Source organism: Pongo abelii, chromosome 20 (genome assembly GCF_028885655.2).
Source record: "Pongo abelii isolate AG06213 chromosome 20, NHGRI_mPonAbe1-v2.0_pri, whole genome shotgun sequence".
Taxonomy (NCBI): Eukaryota; Metazoa; Chordata; class Mammalia; order Primates; family Hominidae; genus Pongo; species Pongo abelii.
Window position 1 is genome coordinate 45,169,201 of NC_072005.2, and position 23,731 is coordinate 45,192,931.

Genomic DNA, 23,731 nt, shown 5'->3' on the forward strand with positions numbered 1-23,731 from the left:
TCAAATTCAGTTGGAATGTGTATTTAGCTATTCTAAGGATATGTGTCCAGGAACTCTAGATTGTTATGTGCTGCCCCTCACAAATCCCAAAACTTTGGATGTTTAACCTTTGTAAGATTTCACCACTTACAAGGATGTAGAATGGCTGGGTGTGGTGGCTTACACCTGTAATCCCAGCAATTTGGGAAGCCAAGGGTGGCGGATCACTTGAGGTCAGGAGTTTGAGACCAGCCTGGCCAACATGGCGAAACCCCATTTCTACTAAAAATACAAAAATTACCTGGGCATGGTGGCGCATGCCTGTAGTCCCTGCTACTTGGGAGGCCAAGGCAGGAGAATCACTTGAACCCGGGAGGCAGAGGTTACAGTGAGCCGAGATCCTGCCAGCACATTTCAGCCAGGGTGACAGAGTGAGACTCTGCCTCAAAAAAAAAAAAAAAAAAAAAAAAAAAAAAGATGTAGAAGAAAGGGAGGGAGGTTTGGGGTAACTTTAAGAGGAACAGAGTGTCGAGTAATATGTCCAGGGACCCACAGGTAATCAAAGCCAGAACTTGAACACATGCAGTCTGATACCAGAAGTGATGCTCTTGACACTTTCCCCCAATCCGCCTCCTTTGCCTCTTGAGAGTCCAACCCTGTTAGGCCAGTGCCCTTTAGTGGGAAGAGTTCCTGATCTGCAGTCAGATGAACTTGTAAAGACTATCAATCCTATGAGCCTCCAGGCTCTTTCCTGGAAAATTAAATGACAAAATATTTGACCAAGCTGTTTAGAACTGTGGAAGTCCAAGTTATTATCATTCTTACTGTTTTGGCAACAACCCTTTTCTCTAGACCCGAGTTCAGCTTCCATCAGGTATAGGAACCTGTGATTTCTGTCTCTGGCCAAATACTGTAAGAACCCTCAGAAAAAGCAGCCTCCCAGGGAAACCCAATACATAGAAATCCCAGGCTGATTTCAGAAATCCAGGAAGACTGTTTTGACTTTGATATACTCATCATATCAGAGAAGGAGATGGTAAGGCTAAAAGCAAGCTTCATGAAGATTATTTTGGAGAGTTATTACATAACACTTCTCCAAGTTCAACAACCCCTTCTGTGACCATTAAGTAGAAAGGCATGCAATCAAGGAAGTCAGGAAAAATGCTATATGCTAACTCAGTGAGGAAATGTTTGTTTTCAAAGAACCTAAAAATCTATTGCTCATACCATGGGGAAAAAAATCAACAAAGTGGTGAAAGAGTTACTGCCCCTTGCCACCCCAAACACCAGCCTAGATGGTCCCAAAGGGAATTTCTACCAAACCTTAGAAAGATAATTCCAATGGATTTTTAAAGTGTTCCAGAACAAAGGAAACTTCCAAATTATTTATATGATGTAATAACATCACCATTTAAGAGTGACAAATGCTGTATAAGAAAGTGACACAGCAACCTCACTTATGAACATGAATGTGAACGTCCTTTAACAAAAAAGCAGAGATCCGGTAGCACATAAAATAATATGTCATTAGTAAATCTGAAGAATGCAAAGATCATGTATTACTAGTAACTCTAAATATGAGTCTTGATGGTGGTAGATTGAAATAACCCTAGGATTACCTTCATAGATTCTGAAAAGGTCTTTGACCGAGTTCAACAAACAACCATTCCTGATAAAACACACACACACACACACACACACACACACACACACACACACACACACAGACAGCAATAGATAGCTATGTAAAGATTTCTATGAAATTGGTTGGTGCGGTGGCTCACATCTGTAATCCCACCACTTTGGGAAACCAAGGTGGGAGGATCACTTGAGCTCAAGAGTTGGAGACCAGCTGGGCAACATGGCAAAAGCCCATCTCTACAAAAACATACAAAAATTAGCCAGGCATGGTGGCGCACGCCTGTAGTCCCAGCTACTTGGAAGGCTGAGATGGGAGAATCGCTTGAGCCTTGGAGGTGGTGGTTGCAGTGAGCCAAGATTGTGCCACTGCATTCCAGTCTGGGCAACAGAGTAAGACCCTGTCGAAAGGAAAAAAAAAAAAAAAGATTTACATGAAATCAGGAACAAGACAAGGATGCTTCATTATCTTCCAGCATTGTTTAAAAGTAGACAGAAGGTATTAGCCAAAAAACGAATAAAGAGAAAGAAGTCAGAGTTATTAAAAATTGCAAAAGAAACCAGGCACGGTGGCTCATGCCTCTAATCCCAGAACTTTAGGAGGCCAAGGCAGCAGGATAGCTTGAGCCTAGATCAAGACCCTATCTCTAAAAAAAAAAAAAAGTAAAAGAGGCAAAACCAAAACCATCACTATTTGCATATGACTAATGCCTCAACTTAAGAGAATCATTTGAAAAACTACTATAAACGGTAAGACAATTCAGTACATTAAAGGAGGCTATCAAATAAATACGCAGAAATCAATTATCTTCAAATACACAGGCAAGCTTCTATAATATAAATATCTTCATGTACTACAGAAAAAACACAAAAGATCAAGTATCTAGGAATAAATGACTAGACCTAGGAAAGACCTACTTTAGGAACATTAAGGACAAACATCAATACTCTCCTGAAGAATACAAAGGAAGTCTTTTAAAAAATGGAAAATTTGCCAGGCACGGTGGCTCATGCCTGTAATCCCAGCACTTTGGGAGGCCCAGGCAGCAGATCATCTGAGGCCAGGAGTTCAAGACCAACCTGGCCAACATGGCAAAAACCCATCTCTACTAAAATTACAAAAATTCGCCAGGCGTGGTGGCGGGCGACTGTAGTCGCAGCTATTCGGGAGGCTGAGGCATGAGAATTGCTTGAACCCAGGAGGTGGAGGTTGTAGTGAGCCGAGATCGTGCCACTGCACTCCAGCCTGGGTGGCAGAGTCAGATTCTGTCTCAAAAAAAAAAAAAAGGAAAAATTGATCATGTAGATACAAAGACTCATTATTTAAAAGATAGCAATTACCCATGAGTTAATGAAGTATAATATGATTCTAATAAAAATATTTTGTTTTCAAATAAAGTAAGCTGGCCGGGCACGGTGGCTCAGGCCTGTAATCCCAGCACTTTGGGAAGCCAAGGCAGGCAGATCACGAGGTCAAGAGATCAAGACCATCCTGGCCAATATAGTGAAACCCTATCTCTACTAAACATACAAAAATTATCTGGGCATGGTGCTGTGTGCCTGAAGTCCCAGCTACTCGGGAGGCTGAGGCAGGAGAAGGCAGGAGAATCGCTTCAACCCGGGAGGTAGAGGTTGCAGTGAGCCAAGATCGCACCACTGCACTCCAGCCTGGCCACATAGCAAGACTCCGTCTCAAAAAAAAAAAAGAAATAAGGTAAGCTGACTTTGAGGTTGATATAGTTACAAAATGAATAAAATACCCAGAAGCACTCTGAAAAAGAAGTATAATAAAAGGCTTTAGCATTACCAGATTTAGAACTAGTTAGAAAATCTAAAACATAGTTTTTGTATGAAAAGGCATCTTAAAACAATTAGTGGGGCTGGGCATGGTGCCCAGCACTTTGGGAGGCTGAGGCGGGTGGACTGCCTGAGGTCAGGAGTTTGAGACCAACCTGGCCAACATAGTGAAACCCCGTCTCTATTAAAAATATAAAAAATTAGCCAGGCATGGTGGTGTGTGCCTGTAATCCCAGCTACTCGTGAGGCTGAGGCAGGAGAATCACTTGAACCCGGGAGGTGGAGGTTGCAGTGAGCTGAGATCCCGCCACTGCACTCCAGCCTGGTTGACAGAGCAAGACTACATCTGGAAAAAACAAAAACAAAAACAAAAACAAAACAATTAGTGGGGAAAAGATGGACTACTCAGTAACTGATGTTAGGGCAACCAGGCAGTCGTCTAAAAAAAAATTGGATCCTTGCTGCTGTCCCATCTTCTGGCCTGCCTGGATGTTCAAGGGGACAATGACAGAGCTATGGACTGCAGGAAGATGGCCTGCTTCTCTTCCAGTGTGATTTGGATCATGGCCATTTTGAAGCCTTTGAACTGGGATTAGTTGCTGGGCTGGGCCATCAGGAACTTGCGTGTCCATCTCAGGGAGACCTGGCCTTCAGAAATGACAGCATTCGGCCACAGGAGGAGCCTGCAATTCGGCCTCAGTCTTCCCAGCATGTGCTGCCCATGGGGATACAGGACAGTAAGAAGCTAAGCAGAACCTGCTGCCTGAATGGGGGAACCTGCATTGGGGTCCTTTTGTGTCTGCCCCCCATCCTTCTATGGACGGAACTGTGAGCACGATGTGTGCAAAGAGAACTGTGGGTCTGTGCTCCATGACACCTGGCTGCCCAAGAAGTATTCCCTGTGTAAATGCTGGCACGGCCAGCTCTGCTGCTTTCCTCAGGCATTTTACTGGCTGTGATGGCCTTGTGATGGATGAGCATCTCATGGCTTCCAGGACCCCAGAACTACCACCGTCTGCATGTACCACTTTTATGCTAGCTGGCATCTGCCTTTCTATACAAAGTTACTATTAATTGACACTGACCTATTTCCAGAAATACCATTTTAGATATCATGCAAATTTCATGACCAGTAAAAGCTGCTGCTACAATGAAAGATGATAATTTGTTAGTTGCCTTAAAATAATATATTTCCAAAATAGTCTGTAACATTTCCTTACAGTATCAACTACTTCTTACTTCTTTGCCCTGCCCTCTCCCAAAAAACGACTTCTTTTTTCGAAAGAAAGCCATATCTCCACTGCGCCCAAGTCCAGTGTTTCTTTCTTTTTTTGAGATGGAGTCTCACTCTGTCACCCAGGCTGGAGTGCAGTGGCACAATCTCAGCTCACTGCAATCTCTGCCTCCTGGATTCAAGCAATTCTCCTGCCTCAGCCTCCCGGGTAGCTGGGATTACAGGCATGTGCCACCATGCACGACTAACTTTTTTGTATTTTTAGTAGAGACGGAATTTCACCATATTGGCAAGGCTGGTCTCGAACTCCTGACCTTGTGATCTGCCTGCCTCAGCCTCTCAAAGTGCTGGGATTACAGGCGTGAGCAACTGCTCAAGGCCTCGTGTTTATTGATCCATGTAATTCTACCAAGGTCTTCTTAATATGTTCTTTTAAACGACTGAATCATATCTTCAGATTATTAAAGACTAATCTTAATGTGGACCTTAGGATACAGTTTTGAGTAGAGTTGATCAAAATCAATGAAAATTGTCTCTTTAAAAGGAAAGACAGCCTCTTTAAGGCGAGGAACCAGAGTGATGAAGGAATGGAAGTCTGTCTGCCTATGTGCAGGGAGACTGGGTAAGAAAGAGGAAGCAAATGGGAGAGAGAGGTTGGAAAACATAAAATACGTTATTTAATTGGTGATTAGATGGGTGTAGAGAAGCAAGTTAAAAGGCTAAATGGAAGGGCAAGTTTCCATCATCTATAGAAAGATATATAAGACAAGGACTCCCCTTTTTTTCCCAAAGGCATTGTAAAAAGAATTTATTTTTAGACGGAGTCTCGCTCTGTCGCCAGGCTGGAGTGCAGTGGCGCAATCTCAGCTCACTGCAACCTCCGCCTCCCAGGTTCAAGTGATTCTCCTGCCTCAGCCTTTCTAAAAAGACATTGTAAAAAGTCTTTTTAGAAAAAATATTATACCTCAATGTCCCCAACAAGATTGCTTAATAAATTATGCTTCCTCCAAGCTACGCAATTCTTTTAACTGTTGTAGAAGAGAAAATGTTCAGTGTATTTAGTTGTAAACCAAGTGATAAAACCACATATTGTAAAGCTCATTTTAAAAATACATTGTATATATGTGTATGCACAGTAAAAATGGAAAATATATTGAAAAAAATTTGATCCTTATATTGTACCTGAGAATAAATTTCAAATGGTTCAAAGATTCAAATATGGACAATGAAACCACACACACACACACCCAAGACTACCTTAGGATTCAAAATACTGCAGGTTTATTTATTTTTTATTTTTTGAGACAGGATCTCACTTTGTCACCCATGCTGGAGCCTGCTGGGCTCAAACGATCCTTCCACCTCAGCCCCCAGAGTAGATGGGATTAGAGGCTTGTGCCACTACACCAGGCTAATTTTTCATAGAGACAGGGTTTCGCCATGTTGCCCAGTCTGGTCTTGAACTCGAGCTCAAGTGGTCTGCCTGCCTCAGCCTCCCAAAGTGTGGGATTACCGATGTGAGCCACTGTGCCTGGCCTCCTGCAAATTTAAACAAAAATAGGCAACAAAAATTACCATGGCCAAAAGGCTTTCCAAAAAGCCAAAATCTAATGACAAATTGTGAAAAAATATTCGTAACTCATATCCCAAGCTATTATTATACCTCATATCACTAACATGAGTATCATAAATAGCTACTAGATTCAACGAAGAAAGGACATAATTATCTGGGAGGGGAGTGGATAAAGAATATGAAGAAGGCACGGTGGCTCACACCTATAATCCCAGAACTTTTCGAGGCTGAGGAGGGAGGATCATCTGATGTCAGGAGTTGGAGACTAGACTGGCCAACATGGTGAAACCCCGTCTCCACTAAAAATACAAAATGAGCCAGGTGAAGTGGCATGTGCCTGTAATCCCAGTTATTTGGGAAGCTGAGGCACGAGAATCACTTGAACCTGGGAGGCGGAAGTTGCAGTGAGCTGAGATGGTACCGCTGCACCCCAGCCTGGGCGAGAGAGACTTTGTCTTAAAAAAAAAAAAAAAAAGTATGAACAGAGAGTTTATGGAAAACGGAATATATATGACTCTTAAAAGATATTTAACTGGCTGGGTGCGGTGGCTCACGCCTATAATCCCACCACTTTGGGAGGCCGAGGTAGGTGGATCACCTGAGGTCAGGAGTTCAAAACAAGCCTGGCCAGCATAGTGAAACCCCATCTCTACTAAAAATACAAAAATTAGCCAGGTGTGTTGGCGCATGCCTGTAATCCCAGCTCTTGGGAGGCTGAGGCAGGAGAATCCCTTGAGCCTGGGAGGTGGAGGTTGCAGTGAGCCAAGATCGCGCAGTTGCACTCCAGCCTGGACAACAAGAGTGAAACTCCCATCTCAAAAAAAAAAAAAAAAAAAAAAAAAAAAATTTAACCTCGCTCATAATAAAAGCAAATTAAAACTGATATACCATTTTTCAACTATCAGATTCGTGAAAGCCCAGATATTATTGATGGTTTAGTGTGTTGGCTAGGCTGTAACGAAACATCCATAATCATTAATTGCTGGTGGGAGTGCAAAGCAGGACACATACAGAATGCTGCATAGCAATATTCATAAAATCTCAAAGGAGTACCTTTGGCCCAGAATGCTCATTTCTGGGGCATCAGCCTACAGATATTACATGTAAAAAGGAATCTAGGTAGCTATTGATTATGAGATACATCATTAGGGCTGGGCGCGGTGGCTCACACCTGTAATCCCAGCACTTTGGGAGGCCAAGGTGGGCGGATCACAAGGTCAAGAGATCAAGACCATCCTGGCCAACATGGTGAAACCCCGTCTCTACTAAAAATACAAAAATTGGCCGGGTGTGGTGATGGGCGCCTGTAGTCCCAGCTACTCGGGAGGCTGAGGCAGGAGAATCACTTGAACCTGGGAGGCGGAGGTTGCAGTGAGCCGAGATTGTGCCACTGCACTCCAGCCTGGTGACAGAGTGAGACTCCCTCTTAAAAAAAAAAAAATCATTAGTTTCATGAAAACCTAAGGAAAAAATGATTTATTACAGCATCAAATATAAGATGCACCCACATTTCAGAGATGTTCAAATATGAAGTGAATTTTGGATTGAAGCAATACTATATTTGTGCACATACCACACGATATACAAGATGAACTACTCTAGCAATTGTACAAGATGAACTACTCTAGCAATTTTTTATTCTGCCCAAAAAAAGAGATGGGAAACAACCTAAATGTCCGTCAATATATCCCTGGTTAAGTAAATTTCGACATAACCTCAGAATGGAATAAAATGCCACTTTAAAAAATAATGAGGAAATAACAGTGGTTTGGAAGGGTCAACATATGTTCTTAATGAGAAAGCAATGTATAAACCAGTAAATATAATATGCTGACTTCTGTGAAGAAATAAAACAAGTAAACCCAGATTTATATGTGCCTGTGTACACGTAAGGAAACTAGAAGGACGGAAGGTAAACTGTGGCTATTAGAGGTCATGGTTGGTACTGGATGGAGGAAAACAAGAATGGAAGGCTTTTCACTGTATATTTTATATATTTTTTGGCTTGTGAATGGATTTTTTTATATCAAAAAAACTTTAAAAATTAAAAATTGAAAGAAAAAAGTCCAGAAATTTGACGTTCTTGAAAACATGATTTATCACATAATATATACATTTACTTTGCTTGTCACTTGAAATGCCTAAGAAAACACAAAATCAATCTTAAACTAGAAAATTCTATTGAATATGACATGAAGAGAGCACATATTCCGACAATTTCAAGTTCTTTTCATAGCCTTCCAGTCCTAATAACTCAGCGTTAACATCTTATTCTGTTCAGCACTATTTGATAATTTCTTTCATCCTCATGGGCTCTAGTATTGATGTTTCATCAAGTCTCAATTTTATAAAACCATCCTTTACTTTGTAATAAAGCAATGCTGAGAGACATTTTCCATAATGCAGGGGGAAAAATGTGGATCAATCACAAACTCAAAGAACATTACAGTTATAATGCTTTCGACATTTTTTTCTACTTCTGTGATGCTTTTTCAAGATAAGCTTCCCCCTCCCCTTTTTTTTCCCCTCCACCTGTGCACTGTCTTATCGCGATATACTCTTGACTTCTGAAAATCAAGTTGCAGGATTGGTATGACTGGAATGCAGAGGTTCTCTTGAAGTAGTGTCACCACATAACTATTCTCTATTGATAAACTTATCGCAACCAAGTTCTTCTATCAGAGGGTTGATAACTTCAGAGGCAGTCAGAGCTATCGTAAAGGTTAAAATATCGAGGTCCACCCTGTGAGGATTTCGCTGATATTCGGCATCAAACGCTGCTTCCCTTGCTCTGCAGGCTTCCACGAATCGCCTGCGGCGTTCTTCAAGCTCTTGTATTCTGCCTGGAGCAATCGGGTAATTTTCCAGATAGTGGCGAAGAAACTGCTGGTAATTGATTCCTAAAACGCTAAGTGGGTGGCGGAGACGGAGATAGGGCAACGCAGCCAGGCCTCCGTTCCCGTGCCTGGACCTGGGCCTGCCCTCGGGACCCTCTTCGTCCACTGGCTCCCCCAGCAAGCGGGCGACCTCCGCCATCCGGGCTTCCCTGGCCGCCGCCGCCGCCGGGCTTTCCCTGCCCGCCGCGGCTGCCCTGGCCAACGCCGCCGCTGCCACCGGGGCTCCCCTGGCTGCCGCCGCCGGGGCTCCCCTGGCCGCCGCCATCCGACCTTCCCTGGCCGCCGGCACCGGGCCTCCCCTGGCTGCCGCCATCGCGCCTTCCCCAGCCTCCTCAGGCTGTGCCGGGGCCGGCTCCCGCCTCCCGCGGCCTACCTCCGCCTGCGGGACGTCTCTGTCACCATTCGCCGCGCCTGTCTGCGGGACACTGCTGTCTGCGGGCAGCTTGGACATCTCAGACCGTGGGGTCAACTCGGGTGCTCCCAGAGAAACTGGAATAACTGGACAGCGCGATGCGCAGCGGACACCCCAGTGCGCGTGCGTGGGCGCTATGCGCACTGTAAATGCCGTGTGCGTAACCGGGCGCGAGAGCGTAGATTCTACCGCAAACCCTGGGAGCAGTGCGCATGCGTACTTTCCCGGCGCCCGCAGTTCTCCAGATGCCCCCTCGAGGCCGGGAAGCGCCAACGCATCTGAAACAGCCCAACGACGAAGGGCGGGGCCGTATGGGACATTTCAACCAGTTTGATGTTTATGAGGAACGCTTACAAGATCGCTTCTTGTAGGCGTTCTCAAGGTTGTGTCCTAGGGTGTTTCTCTTTGTTCTCCAGTGATTATGTGCCACCTCTATTATATATCAAGATATTTTAGATTCATGGTCTTTTCTGGATTTTTAAATTGTTTTTCATTCATTCCATTGCCTGTCTTCACCCATAGGGATCGTCCTAGCTACTAAAGCTTTGTAATTATAGTCTTTTCGTGTTATCTTTAACATTGCATTGACTACCTTGGACATTTGTTTTTCGAGTCTTATTTGTGCAATATAACATGCAGAAAAGTAAACAAAACATAAATATACAGCTGAATGATTTATCACAAAGTGAACATCCGTTTAACTACCACACAGGCCAAGAAATGGAATATTTCCAGCATCCCAGAACCCTTCCTCTTCTTCTTATCACTATCCTTTCCTTTCTACGCAGAAGTAACAACTATGCTGATACTTACGGTAATCACTTTCTTGTTTTTCTTTTCATTTTACCACCTAAGGGTGCATTCCTAATGCTGTAGTTTAGTTTGGTCTGTATTCTGAACTTTATCTATGTGAGAAACACACTCACCTGCGTAATTTTTGTATTTTTAGTAGAGACGAGGTTTCACCCTGTTGGCCAGGATGGTCTCGATCTCTTGATCTCGTGATCTGCCTGCCTCGGCCTCCCAAAGTGCTGGGATTACAGGCGTGAGCCACTGCACTGGCCGCTTTCTTCCCTTTTATGGACTGACCCTGCCTCTACATTCTGTTCCCTTATTGTGACCTTCTAGATGGATGAGCCCTGCGGTTTGTTACATTTGCAGGCTGGCTGCCAGTACTTAGATTTATCATGCCTCAGAAACGGACCATTTAAAATGTTTTCTCACATATACTCTTGTATCTGTTTTTCTGTGCATTATTTTTATGAGATTCACCCATTCACATTTTCTCTTCTTCCCTCCCTTCCTTCCTTCCTTCTTTCCTTCTTTCTTTCATCTCATTCTGTTACCCAGACTGAGAGTGCAGTGGCACAATCACAGCTCAACGTGGCCTCGACCTTCTGAGTTCAAATAATCCTCCCACTTCAGCCTCCTGAGTACCTGGGACTACAGGTGTGCACCACCACACCCAGTTAATTTTTAGTTTTTTTGTAGAGACAGGGTCTCCTTATGTTGCCCAGCCTGGTCTCAAACTCCTGGGCTTAAACGACCCGCCTGCCTCAGCCTCCCAAAGTGCTGGGATTATAGCGTGAGCCACTGCACTCAGCCTCCAGCCTACATTTTCATTATGGTTTATAAATACTTTATTTTCTTGATAGTTATTATATTCATTACCATTTTTTTATGAAGTCTCGCTCTGTCGCCCAAGCTGAAGTACAGTGGTGTGATCTTGGCTCACTGAAACCTCTGCCTCACGGTTCCAGTGATGCTCCTGCCTCAGCCTCCTGAGTAGCTGGGATTACAGGCGCGCGCAACCATGCCCAGCTAATTTTTGTATTTTTAGTAGAGATGGGTTTTATTATATTGGCTAGGCTGGTCTCGAACTCCTGACCTCATGATCCGCCAGCCTTTGGCCTCCCAAAGTGCTGAGATTACAGGCGTGAACCACCGTGCCTGGCTTTTTTTATGGGTCTTGTAATATTAAAACATGCATCTTATATACTGGCTCTCCAATTACTTTCTCTTTGTTCTGATTAATGTGAACAAACAAAATCACTTGATTTGATTTTGCTGGTGGTGGTCCTCGTCATGATGCCATGATTCATGACCATCAACAAATGACTTAAGTGACTTATCGTTCTCTGCCCTATCAGAAGTAGCTATTCTGAGGCAGTAAGGTCTCATCCACAGAGCACAAGACTGCATTTTAATTTTCCTGGTCCAAGCACCAAACTAATAAAACACAACAGCTAGTCTACTTGCTGCTTCCCACCAGCATCTCTGCAATCACTAAGTGTGTGGCTCCTTTAAGGCAGCTCCCAGGCTAGGCTGGAGACAGATCTATTGTTCTCACCCTCAGGCTGCCTGGAGAGTCACAAATATTTAACAAAGGAAGTTCCAGACTTAGGTGACAACATATATTATCACAGGAAGAAGTAGAAAGCATAGTAATTTGCTGTAATCCTACAGAAGCAGATATAATCTTGTTCTCTGGACTAAGAATCACCTTACAGCAGAAGCTGAAAGGCCCTCTGATTTTCTAAGAATAGAAATTGCTCTAAGTAAAATGATGGTTTATTAGACAGAAGTGATATAAAAATGGTTCTAGGAAAATGAAGTGAACTAAAATAAGAAGCTACAAATAGAGGAAGGCAGAAAAACTTGGTGATAATGTGAGGGGATACAAACAAAAATTTGAGAGGTAGTCCAGGTTTGCTGTTGCTCCCAAGACTGTGCCTGCCGTGGCTGCAGCATCTTTGTAATTCAAGTATTTCGGGATGACTTGAGGATGATTGCAGCCATGTTGCAGACTAAACCATTAAGGCAGCTGGGATCGGGGCTCCATATTGCTTAAACTCTTTACAGCAGAGGTGTGTGTGTGTGTGTGTGTGTGTGAGAGAGAGAGAGAGAGAGAATTTGAATCCAATTAATATATATATTTTGAGAGAGTCTGGCTCTGTCATCCAGGCTGGAGTACAGTGGTGCGATATCTTGGTTCACTGCAGCCTCCACCTTCCAGGTTCAAGTGACTCTCCTGGAGAATCCCGCCACTGCACTCCAGCCTGGGCGACACAGTGATACTCTGTCTAGAAAAAGAAAAAAAAAAGACATAGATTCTTGGCTGGGCATGGTGGCTCACGTCTGTAATCTCAGCACTACGGGAGGCCAAGACAGGAGGACTGCTTGAGGCCAGGAATTCGAGACCCGGCCTGGACAACATGGCAAGACCCTGTCTCTAAAAAAAGAAATTAGCCAGACATGGTAGCATGTGGCTAGCTACTTAGGAGGCTGAGGCAGGAGGATCATTTGAGCCCAGGAGTTCAGGGCTACAATGAGCCCATGATTGTGCTACTGCACTCCAGCTTGGATGACAGAGTAAGACTCTGTCTCAATAGTAATAAAAAAAAAGAAGTAGATTTTTTTCTCCATCCTTTGAATGAGAACTGGTTTATGACTTGTTTGACCCATAAGATGTGGTAGAAATGATGGTTCATCAGTTTCAAGACTAGTGCTCAAGAGGAATTTCATACTTCTCATTCTCTCTCTAACTCTGTAACTCATCTCCACCATGAGGACAAGTCTGGACCGGCTTTCTGGAGGGTGGAAGACCATTCAGAGTGGAGGAATGTGGTCTCAGACAAGGCATTCAAGATCAGTCAGTCTGGCTGGGCTCAGCGGCTCACGCCTGTAAACCCAGCACTTTGAGAGGCCGAGGTGGGCGGATCTGAAACCTCGTCTCTCCTAAAAAGTACAAAAATAAATTGGGCTTGGTGGTGCATGTCTGTAGTCCCAGGAGGCTGAGGCAGGAGAATCGCTTGAACCCAGGAGGCAAAGGCTGCAGTGAGCCAAGATTGCACCACTACACTCTGGCCTGGGCAACAAAGTAAGACTCCGCCTCCAAAAAAAAAAAATCAGTCAGTCCCCAGCTGACTTACCAACTGGCTCTTAGATGCACAGGCTCAATAAGTGCTTATTGTTTTATGCCACAGTGTTTGATATGATTTGCTATGCAATATCATTGCAGCAACAGATAACTGTTAGCTATCTGCAACAGATAACTGTTGCAGAAATTGGTACCAGGAGCTGGGCACTGTCCTAACAAAATCCTGAAGTATGTGCCAGTGGCCTTGGCACTGCATAGTGGATGAAAGGTAGAAAATCAGAAAGGAAACTGTTAGCAAAGCTGCAGAATAGTGAGAAAATTGATATTGGAGGCAGAAAAACTGGTGACCTGTGTGATGATGTAGTGAAACAATTGCTAAACTATCGCCCGAGGTTACTTAGAAGACGGAAAGTATTTCTGATGAACTGTTGTATTTGGATAAGGAAACCTCCAGACATAATGCTGGCTGCTCATATGGCTGAGTATGATAATGCTTAGCAAGAGTGGGGTGAACTATAGAGGTTGACTGATTTTCTGGAAGAATTCAGGGGAAATATAGGGGGACTATGACTTGCTAGGATGGAAAAGAAAACTTTTTCTCACTTCCAGTCTCTCCACCCACAATTTTTTTTTTTTTTTTTTTTTTTTTTTTTAAGACAGAGTCTCATCGCTCTGTTGCCCAGGCTGGTGTGCAGTGGGGCAATCGTGACTCACTGAAGCCTTGAACTCCTGGGCTTAAGTGATCCTCCCACCTCAGCCTCCCAAGTAGCTAGGACCACAGGCACGTGCCACCCTGTGCAGCTAATTTTTAAAACATGTTTTGTAGAGATGGGGTCTTGCCATATTGCCCAGGCTTATATTGAACTCCTGGGCTCAAGCGATCCTCCCGCCTTGGCCTCCCTAAGTGCTGGGATTATAGGCCTGAGCCATCGTGCCTAGCCACAAAAGATTATCAAGGTGAAAAACAGCCTGTGACTATAGATCAAATTAAAGGTGTGGCCTTCTGACCCTTTGTTATGACTGTTGAAAATACAAAGGTAGTGCTTGGTGAAAAGCCGACCAGTCAGACAAAAGGGTTTCTAGGAAGATTTAAGGGCATGGTCCCTCAGAAACCAGATCTTAAAACAGGAAGAAGTTGGTCTAGAGAGAGAGGTTATTTCTTGAAAACAATAGCGATGTGGTTTCTGGAGGATGGAGTGAAGTATAAGCTGATACATAGCAAGCTTACAAAGTTTGAAAGGGAATTGTATAGGCAGGACTGCCAGCATAGACTTTAAAATTTTTTATTATGTACTTTTTTTTTTTTTTTCAAGACAGGGTCTCTCTCTGTCACCCAGGCTGGAGTGTAGTGGCACAATCTCAGCCTTGCTGTAGCCTCCGCTCTTCAGGCTCAAGTGATCCTCCCACCTCAGCCTCCTGAGTAGCTGGGACTACAGGCATGTGCCACCATGCTCGGCTATTTTTTTGTATTTTTAATAGAGATGGAGTTTTGCCATGTTGCCCAGGCTGGTCTTGAACTCCTGAGCTCAAGCAATCCACCTGCCTTGGCCTCCCAAAGTGCTGTGATTATAGATGTAAGCCACTGTGCCTGGCCCATTTTTAAATTTTAATTCTTGGCTGGGTGCAGAGGCTCATGCCTATAATCCCAGCACTTTGGGAGGCTGAGGCAGGCAGATCACCTGAGGTCAGGAGTTCAAGATGAGCCTGGCCAACATGGTGAAACCCCGTCTTTACTAAAAGTACAAAAATTAGCCGGGTGTGGTGGCACGTATCTGTAATCCCAGCTACTCAGGAGGCTGAGACAGGAGAATCGCTTGAACCTGGGAGGCGGAGGTTGAGGTGAGCCAAATTTGTACCATTGCACTCCAGCCTGGGTGACAGAGTGAGATTTTGCCTCAAAAAGAAAAAAAAATTAAATTCTTTTAGAGGCAGAGTCTTGCATTGTTGTTCAGACTGAACATGAATAATCAGGTTGTTTGTTTCCTTGCTATTGGGTTGTTTGAGTTCCTTATAAACTTTGGATATTAACCTATTATCAAATGTATGGTTTGCAAATCTTTTCTCCCATTCCATAGGTTGTCTTTTCACTCTATTGATTGATTCATTTGATGGGCAAAAGCTTTTTAGTTTGATGTAATCTCACTTGTCTATTTTTGCTTTTGCTGCCTGTGCTTTTGGGGTTATATCAAAAAAAAAAAATAGTTCAGATCAATGTCAGTAGCTTTTATCCTATGTTTTCTTCTAGTAGTTTTACAGGTTTAGGTCTTATATTTAATTGTTTAATCCATTGTGAATTGATTTTTGGATGTGGTATGAGATCAGGGTCCAATTTCATTCTTCTACATGTGGACTTTCCATTTTCCCGGCACCATTTACTAAAGAGATTGTCCTTTCCCTATTGTGTGTTCTTGGCAACTTTGTCAAAGATCAATGGACTCTAGATGTGTGCATTTATTTCTCTCTTCTGTTCCATGGGTCTCTGGGTCTGTTTTTATGGCAGTACCATGTTGTTTTGATTATTCTAGATCACACTGAAGACTCTGACTCTGAGTAGGATGGTATGACTGATGGAAGATAGTTGCAAATTCTTGGACACTCTTCCCTTTGATGGGTGGAGTTTAGTCTCTCTCCTCTTGAATCTGGGCTGGCCTTAGGCAGTCACTTACGATGAAGAAAATGCAGTGAAAGCAACACTGTGTGACTTCAGAGACGAGGCCAAAAGCACTCTTGTAGCTCTGAGATAGGAGGTGGGACTTGACTCCATAGGCGGGGCTTGGACACTGGACCAGACTGAAGACTAGGTAAAACAAGGCCAGGCAAAAGCAGCTTTTAATCAGACACACCCACCAGTGTACCATGTCAATTTACTGTTGCCGTGGCAACACCCAGGAGTTACCACCCCTTTCCATAGCAATAACTCAATGATTACTACCCCTTCCCTAGAAATTTCTGCATAAACCGTCCCTTACTCTGCATGCAATTAAAAGTGAGTATAAATAGGACTGCAAACGGCCCGAGCAGCTACTCTCTCTAGCCCTGCCTTGCAGGAGCAGTCACCGAGCTGTAACATTGCCTCTTCAATAGAGCTGTTTTCTTCTATCTCTGGCTTGCCCTTGAATTCTTTCCTGGGCAAAGCCAAAAACCCAGTGGGCTAAGCACCACTTTGGGGCTCCTGGCCCTGCATCAGCTTCTGCCTTGCTCTCTTCTGCCTTGCCTACTCTTCAGACCTTCTCTCTTGGGTTGCTTCGTCTAGGAACCCGGCCCTGTGGAAAGCCCAAGCCACAGGGAGGCCACATCATGCGCTCTTACTTTTCTTCCACCTTATTGGCCACTCTTACCATCATTGCTGCATTTATTCCAGCACTACTCTATGTTGAAAAGCTTTACGCACATAAGCTCATCAAATCTTCATCTAATGATCTCTGTTCCACCTATAATCCCTTCTTATATACTTTGTATTGATTTTGCAGAACATGGAAGCATATCTCTAATGGACTTCAAGCTCTAAAGGACATGAAATTGTCTCCATCCTTCTTGTCTTCCCCTTGCTTGGTAGCCGTTGAAGGACACCCAGGATCTCAACTCAGGGGAAAACAGAAGGTTATGCTGGAGTCTCAGAACCCTTAGTATAAACTCTCTAACTCCTGGAGACACTGTTAAGAATTATTGAAAGCTTGGAAATAAGGCTGGTCTGGAACTCCTGACTTCAGGTGATCCGCCTGCCTCAGCCTCCCAAAGTGCTAGGATTACAAGTGTGAACCACTGCGCCTCCCTAGAATTTGACCATTTATGCTAAGGCATGTTGAGACAGATTTTAGCCTCAGATCTTCCAGGCCAATGGACCCCTCGCTTCTAAAAGAGTTCCAGCGTTGGGTTCTGATCATGTCCCAGTTTTTTTTTTTTTTTCTGTAGATACAGGGTCTTGCTATGTTGTCCAGGCTGGTCTCAAACTCCTGGCTCAAGCGATCTCCCGCCTCAGCCTCTGAAAGTGCTGGGATTACTGGTATGAGCCCCACTGTACTCAGTTTATGTCCCAGTCTTATTGGTTCCTAGGGGAGGAATTGTTGGTTCCAGGTGTAGTTAGAGGTCAAAACGTTTTCTATTTTGCATACTCAGGCAACATGACTTGCAATTTTGGTTCTGTTATACCTACAAGGTAACTTGATTTTTTTTTTTTTTTTTTTGAGATGGAGTTTCACTCTTGTTGCGCAGGCTGGAGTGCAGTGGTGTGATCTTGGCTCACTGCAACCTCCACCTCCTGGGTTCGGGTTCCAGCGATTCTCCTGCCTCAGCCTTGCGAGTAGCTGGGATTACAGGCATGTGCCACCACGCCCAACTAATTTTGTATTTTTAGTAGAGGCGGGGGGTTTCTCCATGTTGGTCAGGCTGGTCTCGAACTCCCAACCTCAGGTGATCTGCCCGCCGCAGCCTCCCAAAGTGCTGGGATTACAGGCGTGAGCCACCGCGCTCGGCCGACATTTTGTTATCAACAGAATAGGCCCAGTTTGGGCTGGTCCCACAGCTACAGCAACCTTTATTCAGTTTATATATCCTCAATTTCTCAAATTTTCTTTGAGCCAATTTTACCATCTTGCCAGCTCCCTGATAAATGAGTTAAATAAGTCTCTGAACCATGGGTCACATTGTGTTTACATGAGATTTTTTTTTAATTTTTAATTTTTTTTTGAGACAGAGTCTCACTCTGTCACCCAGGCTGGAGTACAGTGGCATGATCTCAGCTCACTGCAACCTCTGCCTCCTGGGTTCAAGTGATTCTCCTGCCTCAGCCTCCCCAGTAGCTCATGCCTCAACCTCCTAAATAGCTGGGATTACAGGCATGCGCCAACACCCCTGGCTAATTTGTGTATTTTTAGTAGAGACGGAGGTTTCACCATGTTGGCCAGGCTGGTTTTGAACTCCTGACCTCAAGTGATCCACCTGCCTCAGCCTCCCAAAGCTCTGGGAGTATTGGTGTGAGCCACTGTGCCTGGCCAGCCTTATACATGCTAAAGAACATTACCTGCTTATTATTTCTTTATTTGAAAATAAAATCAACTTAGGCCAATTCATCATTTTTTTTTCTTTTTTGACACTGAGTCTCGCTCTGTCACCCAGGCTGTAGTGCAGTGGCACTATCTCGGCTCACTACAGCCTCTGCTTCTCAGGTTCAAGTGATTCTCTTGCTTCAGCCTCCGGAGTAGCTGGGATTACAGGCCCCAGCCACCTTGCCCGGCTAATTTTTGTATTTTTAGTAGAGACGGGGTTTCGCCATGTTGGCCAGGCTGGTCTCAAACTCCTGACCTCAGGTGATCCGCCTGCCTTGGTCTCTCAAAGTGCTGGGATCACAGGCATGTGCCACTGCGTCTGGCTTATCTTTTCTTTTAGTGAAAGAAATAAAATGCAAGAACAGAACTTATCCTAAAGTTAAATCATCCTAGTTCACAAAAGGAGCCTGAAAATGATAGAAGCATAAGGTATAGGAGAAGTCCTTTCCCCTAAGTCACTGCTGCAAACAGATCCTGGAAATAAACATTTGCACATAAACCTCTAAGTAGAGGCCATGATCAGAACCCAACACTGGAACTCTTTTAGAAGCGAGGGGTCCATTGGTCTGGAAGACTTTTCCCTGCAGGTTGAAGAGGAATAAATACCACCTCAAATAAGGTGATTTGAAAAGGTGTTAAACAGGCAGGGCGCAGGGGCTCATGCCTGTAATTCTGGCACTTTGGGAGGCTGAGGCAGGAGACTCTTTGAAGCCAGGAATTTGAGACCCACCTGGGCTACAAAGCCAGACTCTTGTTTCTACAAAAACACACAAAAATTAGCCAGGCATGGTGGTGCACACCTGTGTGGTCTCAGCTACCATATAAGGATGACACATAAAAGGAACAACCTGGCTGGGTACGGTGGCTCGCACCTGTAATTCCAGCACTTTGAGAGGCTGAGGTGGCAGATTGCTTGAACCCAGGAGTCTGAGACTGGCTTGGGCAAGATAGCAAGACCTTGTCCCTATTATTTAAAAAAATAAATAAAAAAGAAAAGAATTACCTATGGCAGGTATTTTTTTTTTTTAATTAGAAAGGCAGCCAACTTCCAGAAGAAAAATAAAATAAAATAAAATAAAATAAAAGACAATTAAATCCCTTGTAGGGGCCAAGGGCTTTGGTCCTCTCAAGGTTGCTGACAAATCAATTTGCAAAGGGCAGATTAATTGGAGAAAAGGCGTACAAATTTATTTAACATGTATACACAAGCACTTTCAGATTGAAGACCCAAAGATACAGGAAAAATGGTTCATTTTTATGCTTAGGTTTGAAACTACCTTTGCATGAATGATAACAGTGAGAAAATCATGACAGTGGAAGAGATCTGATCTAACAAATGCCCATCTTGCGATTTTTTTTCTTTTGGTTTTGTTTTCGAGATGATGTCTTGCTGTCTCCCGGTCTGGAGTGCAAAGGCACGATCATGACTCACTGCAGCCTCGATCTGGCGACCCTCCCACCTGAACCTACCAAGTAGCCGGGACTACAAGTGGGTGCCACCATGCGCGGCTAATTAATTGTTTTTTAGCAGAAATAATCTTGATATGTTTCCCAGGCTGTTCTTGAACTCTTGGCCTTTGGTGATCCTTCCCCAGTCTGCAGTCAGCCTGCTTCGTCCTTTAAGGTGCTAGAATTACAAGTGTGAGCCACTGTGCTCGGCCTCCTCTCCTTTTTTGTGGCTATCTTGACACTGAGTTTTTGAATAGTCCAGGCCAGTTGTTTTGTATAACGTCCCATACTTCTGGGATTGTCTGATTGTTTTTTCCTTTTTTTTTGAGAAGGAGTTTTGCTCTTGTTGCCCAAGCTAGAGTGCAATGGCATGATCTCGCTCACTGCAACCTCCACCTCCCAGCTTCAAGTGATTCTCCTGCCTCAGCCTCCCGAGTAGCTGGGATTACAGGCATGCGCCACCATGCCTAGCTAATTTTTTGTATTTTTATAGAGATGGGGTTTCTCCATGTTGGTCAGGCTGGTCTCAAACTCGCGACCTCAGGTGATCCGCCCGCTTCAGCCTTCCAAAGTGTTGGAATTACAGGCGTGAGCCACGGCGCCTGGCATCTGATTGCTTCCTTATGATTAAACTGTCCTTTCCCCTAAGTCACTGCTGCGAACAGATCCTGGAAATAAACATTTGCACATAAACCTCTAAGTAGAGGCCAGGACTCAGCCAGGCGCAGTGGCTCACGCCTGTAATCCCAGCAGTTTGGGAGGCCAAGGCAGGTGGATCACTTGAAGTCAGGAGTTTGAGATCAGTCTGGCCAACATGGTGAAACTCTATCTCTATTAAAAATAGAAAAAAAAAATTAGCTGGGCGTGGTGGCACATGCCTGTAATCTCAACTACTCGGGAGGCTGAGGCAGGAGAATTGCTTGAACCCAGGAGGCGGAGGTTGCAGTGAGCCAAGATTGGGCCACTGCACTCCAGCCTGGGTGGCAGAATGAGATTCCACCTTTAAAAAAAAAAAAAAAAAAAAAAAACAGGCCAGGACTCAGAGCATCCTGGAAACGGTTGTGCAGAATCCACACTCCAGCTAGGAACACTGGGGAAAGTGGAGCCCACCGTTTTCTCTCTCCTTACCGTCGGGTCAGGCTTCTGCCCACTAGAGGGCAGCCAAGTCAAAATCTTGATAGAAACAAGTTCTAAAGACGTATCCAGATTTGCTATCTCTTCTGAGATAGTGTTTTTTTAAAATTTTTTTTGAATTAAGGCCTGGCTCTGTCGCTCAGGCTGGAGTGCAGTGGCACGATCTCGGCTCACGGCAACCTTTGCCTCCTGGGCTCAAGCTATCCTCCTGCCTCAGTCTCACGAATAGCTAGGATTACAAATGCATGCCACCATGCCCGGCTAATTTTTGTAGAGACGGGGTTTCGCCATGTTGTCCAGGCTGGTCTTGAACTCCTGGGCTCAAGAGATCCACCTGCCTTGGCCCCTGAAAGTGTTGGGATTACAGGCGTGAGCCATCAGGCCCGGCCTTCTGAGATTGTTAATGTGAAAAATTCTATCGAAGTTGTCTATCAAAGTTGTCATGCACCATTTGTCTCTTATGAGTGTTCTTTTATTAGAGACGGAGTCTTGCTCTGTCACCCAGGCTGGAGAGCAATGGTGTGATCTCGGCTTACTGCAAACGCCTCCTCCCAGGTTCAAGTGATTTTCCTGCCTCAGCCTCCCGAGTAGCTGGGATTACAGGCGCTCGCTACCATGCTGGCTAATTTTTGTGTTTTCAGTAGAGGTGGGGTTTCACCATGTTGGTCAAGCTGGTCTGGAACTCCTGACCTCAGGTGATCTGCCCACCTCTGGCCTCCCAAAGTGCTGGGATTACAGGCGTGAGCCACCGTGCCTGGCCCTTTTGAGTGTTCTTTTGGGACCCTGTCAGAGCAACTTACTAAGTATTTCCTCTATTGTTAACTTGTTGAGTCGATGTCTCCTCTGAAATTTTGTGTATATTTTGAGGAGATGGACTATTTCTAGAGGTCTCTCCAGAACTGAAACTGTTGTTTCCTGTAAGTCTACGAATACTGACTTCTCTTTTTTTTCCCTTTGAGACAAGGTCTTGTTCTGTCACTCAGGCTGGTGCAATCATGGCTCACTGCAGCTTCGACCTCCTGGGCTCAACTGATCCTCCTACCTCCGCCTCCTGAGTAGCTGGGACTATAGGCATATGCCACCATGCCTGGCTAATTTTTTTTGTTTTTGGTATATTTTGTAGAGATGGGGTTTTGCCATGTTGCCCAGGTTCTGACTTTTAATAAACAAAAAATTTGGTCTCTGTATGTTTCTTTTCCCCTTTATACTTCACTGAAGAAAATGAAGGTGGGCTTATTCATGGGGCTGGGCCAGTAAAATTAGGCTACACTCATATAAGCATTTCCCCAAATCCTCCTAATACCTCTTGTGGAAAAGGGCATCCGCCACATAATACCATCAATTCTGTGACAAATTCTTCTAACCCCCTGGTTCTCAATCCTGTCTGCACATTGAAATCACAGGGGAATGACATCTACTGATGCCCCCGTCTCTCTCTCAGAGATTCTGAGCGGGGAAGGAATTCATGTTGGTGTAAGTGTGTGCCCCACAAGGGAAGGACCTGCCCAACACACTGTGTGCTTTGCCTTCAGCAAGGAGCCACAGCTGCAGGTGGATTTCCACACTGGGTTGGATGAGGACTCAGACATCGCCTTCCATTTCCGAGTGCACTTTGGCCATTGTGTGGCCATGAACAGCCATGATTGGGGGGTCTGTAAGTGTCAGGTGAAATCTGACAATGTGCCCTTTGAGGATGGCCAGTCATTTGACCTGCGCATCTCAGTGCTGGACAGTGAGTACCAGGTGAGCACCCCAGGAGCTCCTAGCGTGCAGCCTCTGTGGACCCCCAGAGCAGGAGGTAGCTCTCCCTGCCCTGGCCCCACCAGTCCCTCGGGGTCCATCTGCCATAACTACTCCTGCCCCAGGTTTTTTATCACAGAGCACCCTCTGCTTGCACTGCCACCCTCAGCTCTTTCCCAAATCTGACCAAGGTCAAAGTTGGTTCACCTGCCATTTCCCCCAAGGTGGAGAATCATTTCCATAGCTATCATTTCTGCTCATGCCGTTTACATTTTCATGTGGCCAAATAGATAAAATACATATATGAATCAAATTATTTTAGTCAGTCAAAAATTAACTCTTCCTTTCACTCGCGAACCTCACTCCTACTCCCCAGAACAGCACTACCAGCTTCTCTGCTCTCCTTCCAGAGATAATCTACCATTAGAGAACTGTATATTTCCTCTTCCTCATTTATATAATATGCTTTCATTCCTTTTTGTATATATGCCTATACACATATTCATATATACATATATACATATATGCTTTCATTTCTTTTTAAACAAATGCTGGTATAAATGTCTTTGTACATTACACTTGAGAAGCTAGAGTCAATTTATAGTCAAAGAACATATCTTGGAGAATTCATCTGTCTATGGTGCTGCTTCATTTTCCTTTTTTTTTTTTTTTGAGATGGAGTTTTGCTCTTGTTGCTCAGGCTGGAGTGCAATGGTGCGATCTCGGCTCACCGCAACCTCCACCTCGCAGGTCCAAGTGATTCTCCTGCCTCAGCCTCCCAAGTAGCTGGGATTAAAGACATGCACCACCACACCCAGTTAATTTTTTGTATTTTTAGTATAGATGGGGTTTCTCCATGTTGGTCTGGCTGGTCTCGAACTCCTGACCTCAGGTAATCTGCCCACCTCGGCCTCCCAAAGTGCTGGCATTACAGGCATGAGCCACCGCGCTTG

General features: G+C 44.5%; 1 protein-coding gene, 1 long non-coding RNA gene and 1 pseudogene across 2 annotated transcripts; 1 reads left to right on the forward strand and 2 right to left on the reverse strand.

Annotated features, from left to right (window-relative positions):
* Positions 1–3,706: 3,706 nt before the first annotated feature.
* LOC100435002 (putative protein CRIPTO3) lies at positions 3,707–4,766 on the forward strand (annotated as a pseudogene).
* Positions 4,767–5,908: 1,142 nt separating this feature from the next.
* LOC129051974 (uncharacterized) lies at positions 5,909–10,617 on the reverse strand. Its single transcript, XR_008516587.2, has 2 exons — positions 10,457–10,617; positions 5,909–6,187 (listed from the first exon to the last, which is right to left on the reverse strand). It is a non-coding gene; the product is annotated as an uncharacterized LOC129051974 (long non-coding RNA).
* EID2 (EP300 interacting inhibitor of differentiation 2) lies at positions 8,295–10,164 on the reverse strand. Its single transcript, XM_003780669.5, has one exon. The coding sequence runs from the start codon at positions 9,567–9,569 to the stop codon at positions 8,859–8,861; it is 711 nt and encodes a 236-aa protein (XP_003780717.2). The 5' UTR covers positions 9,570–10,164; the 3' UTR covers positions 8,295–8,858.
* Positions 10,618–23,731: the final 13,114 nt, after the last annotated feature.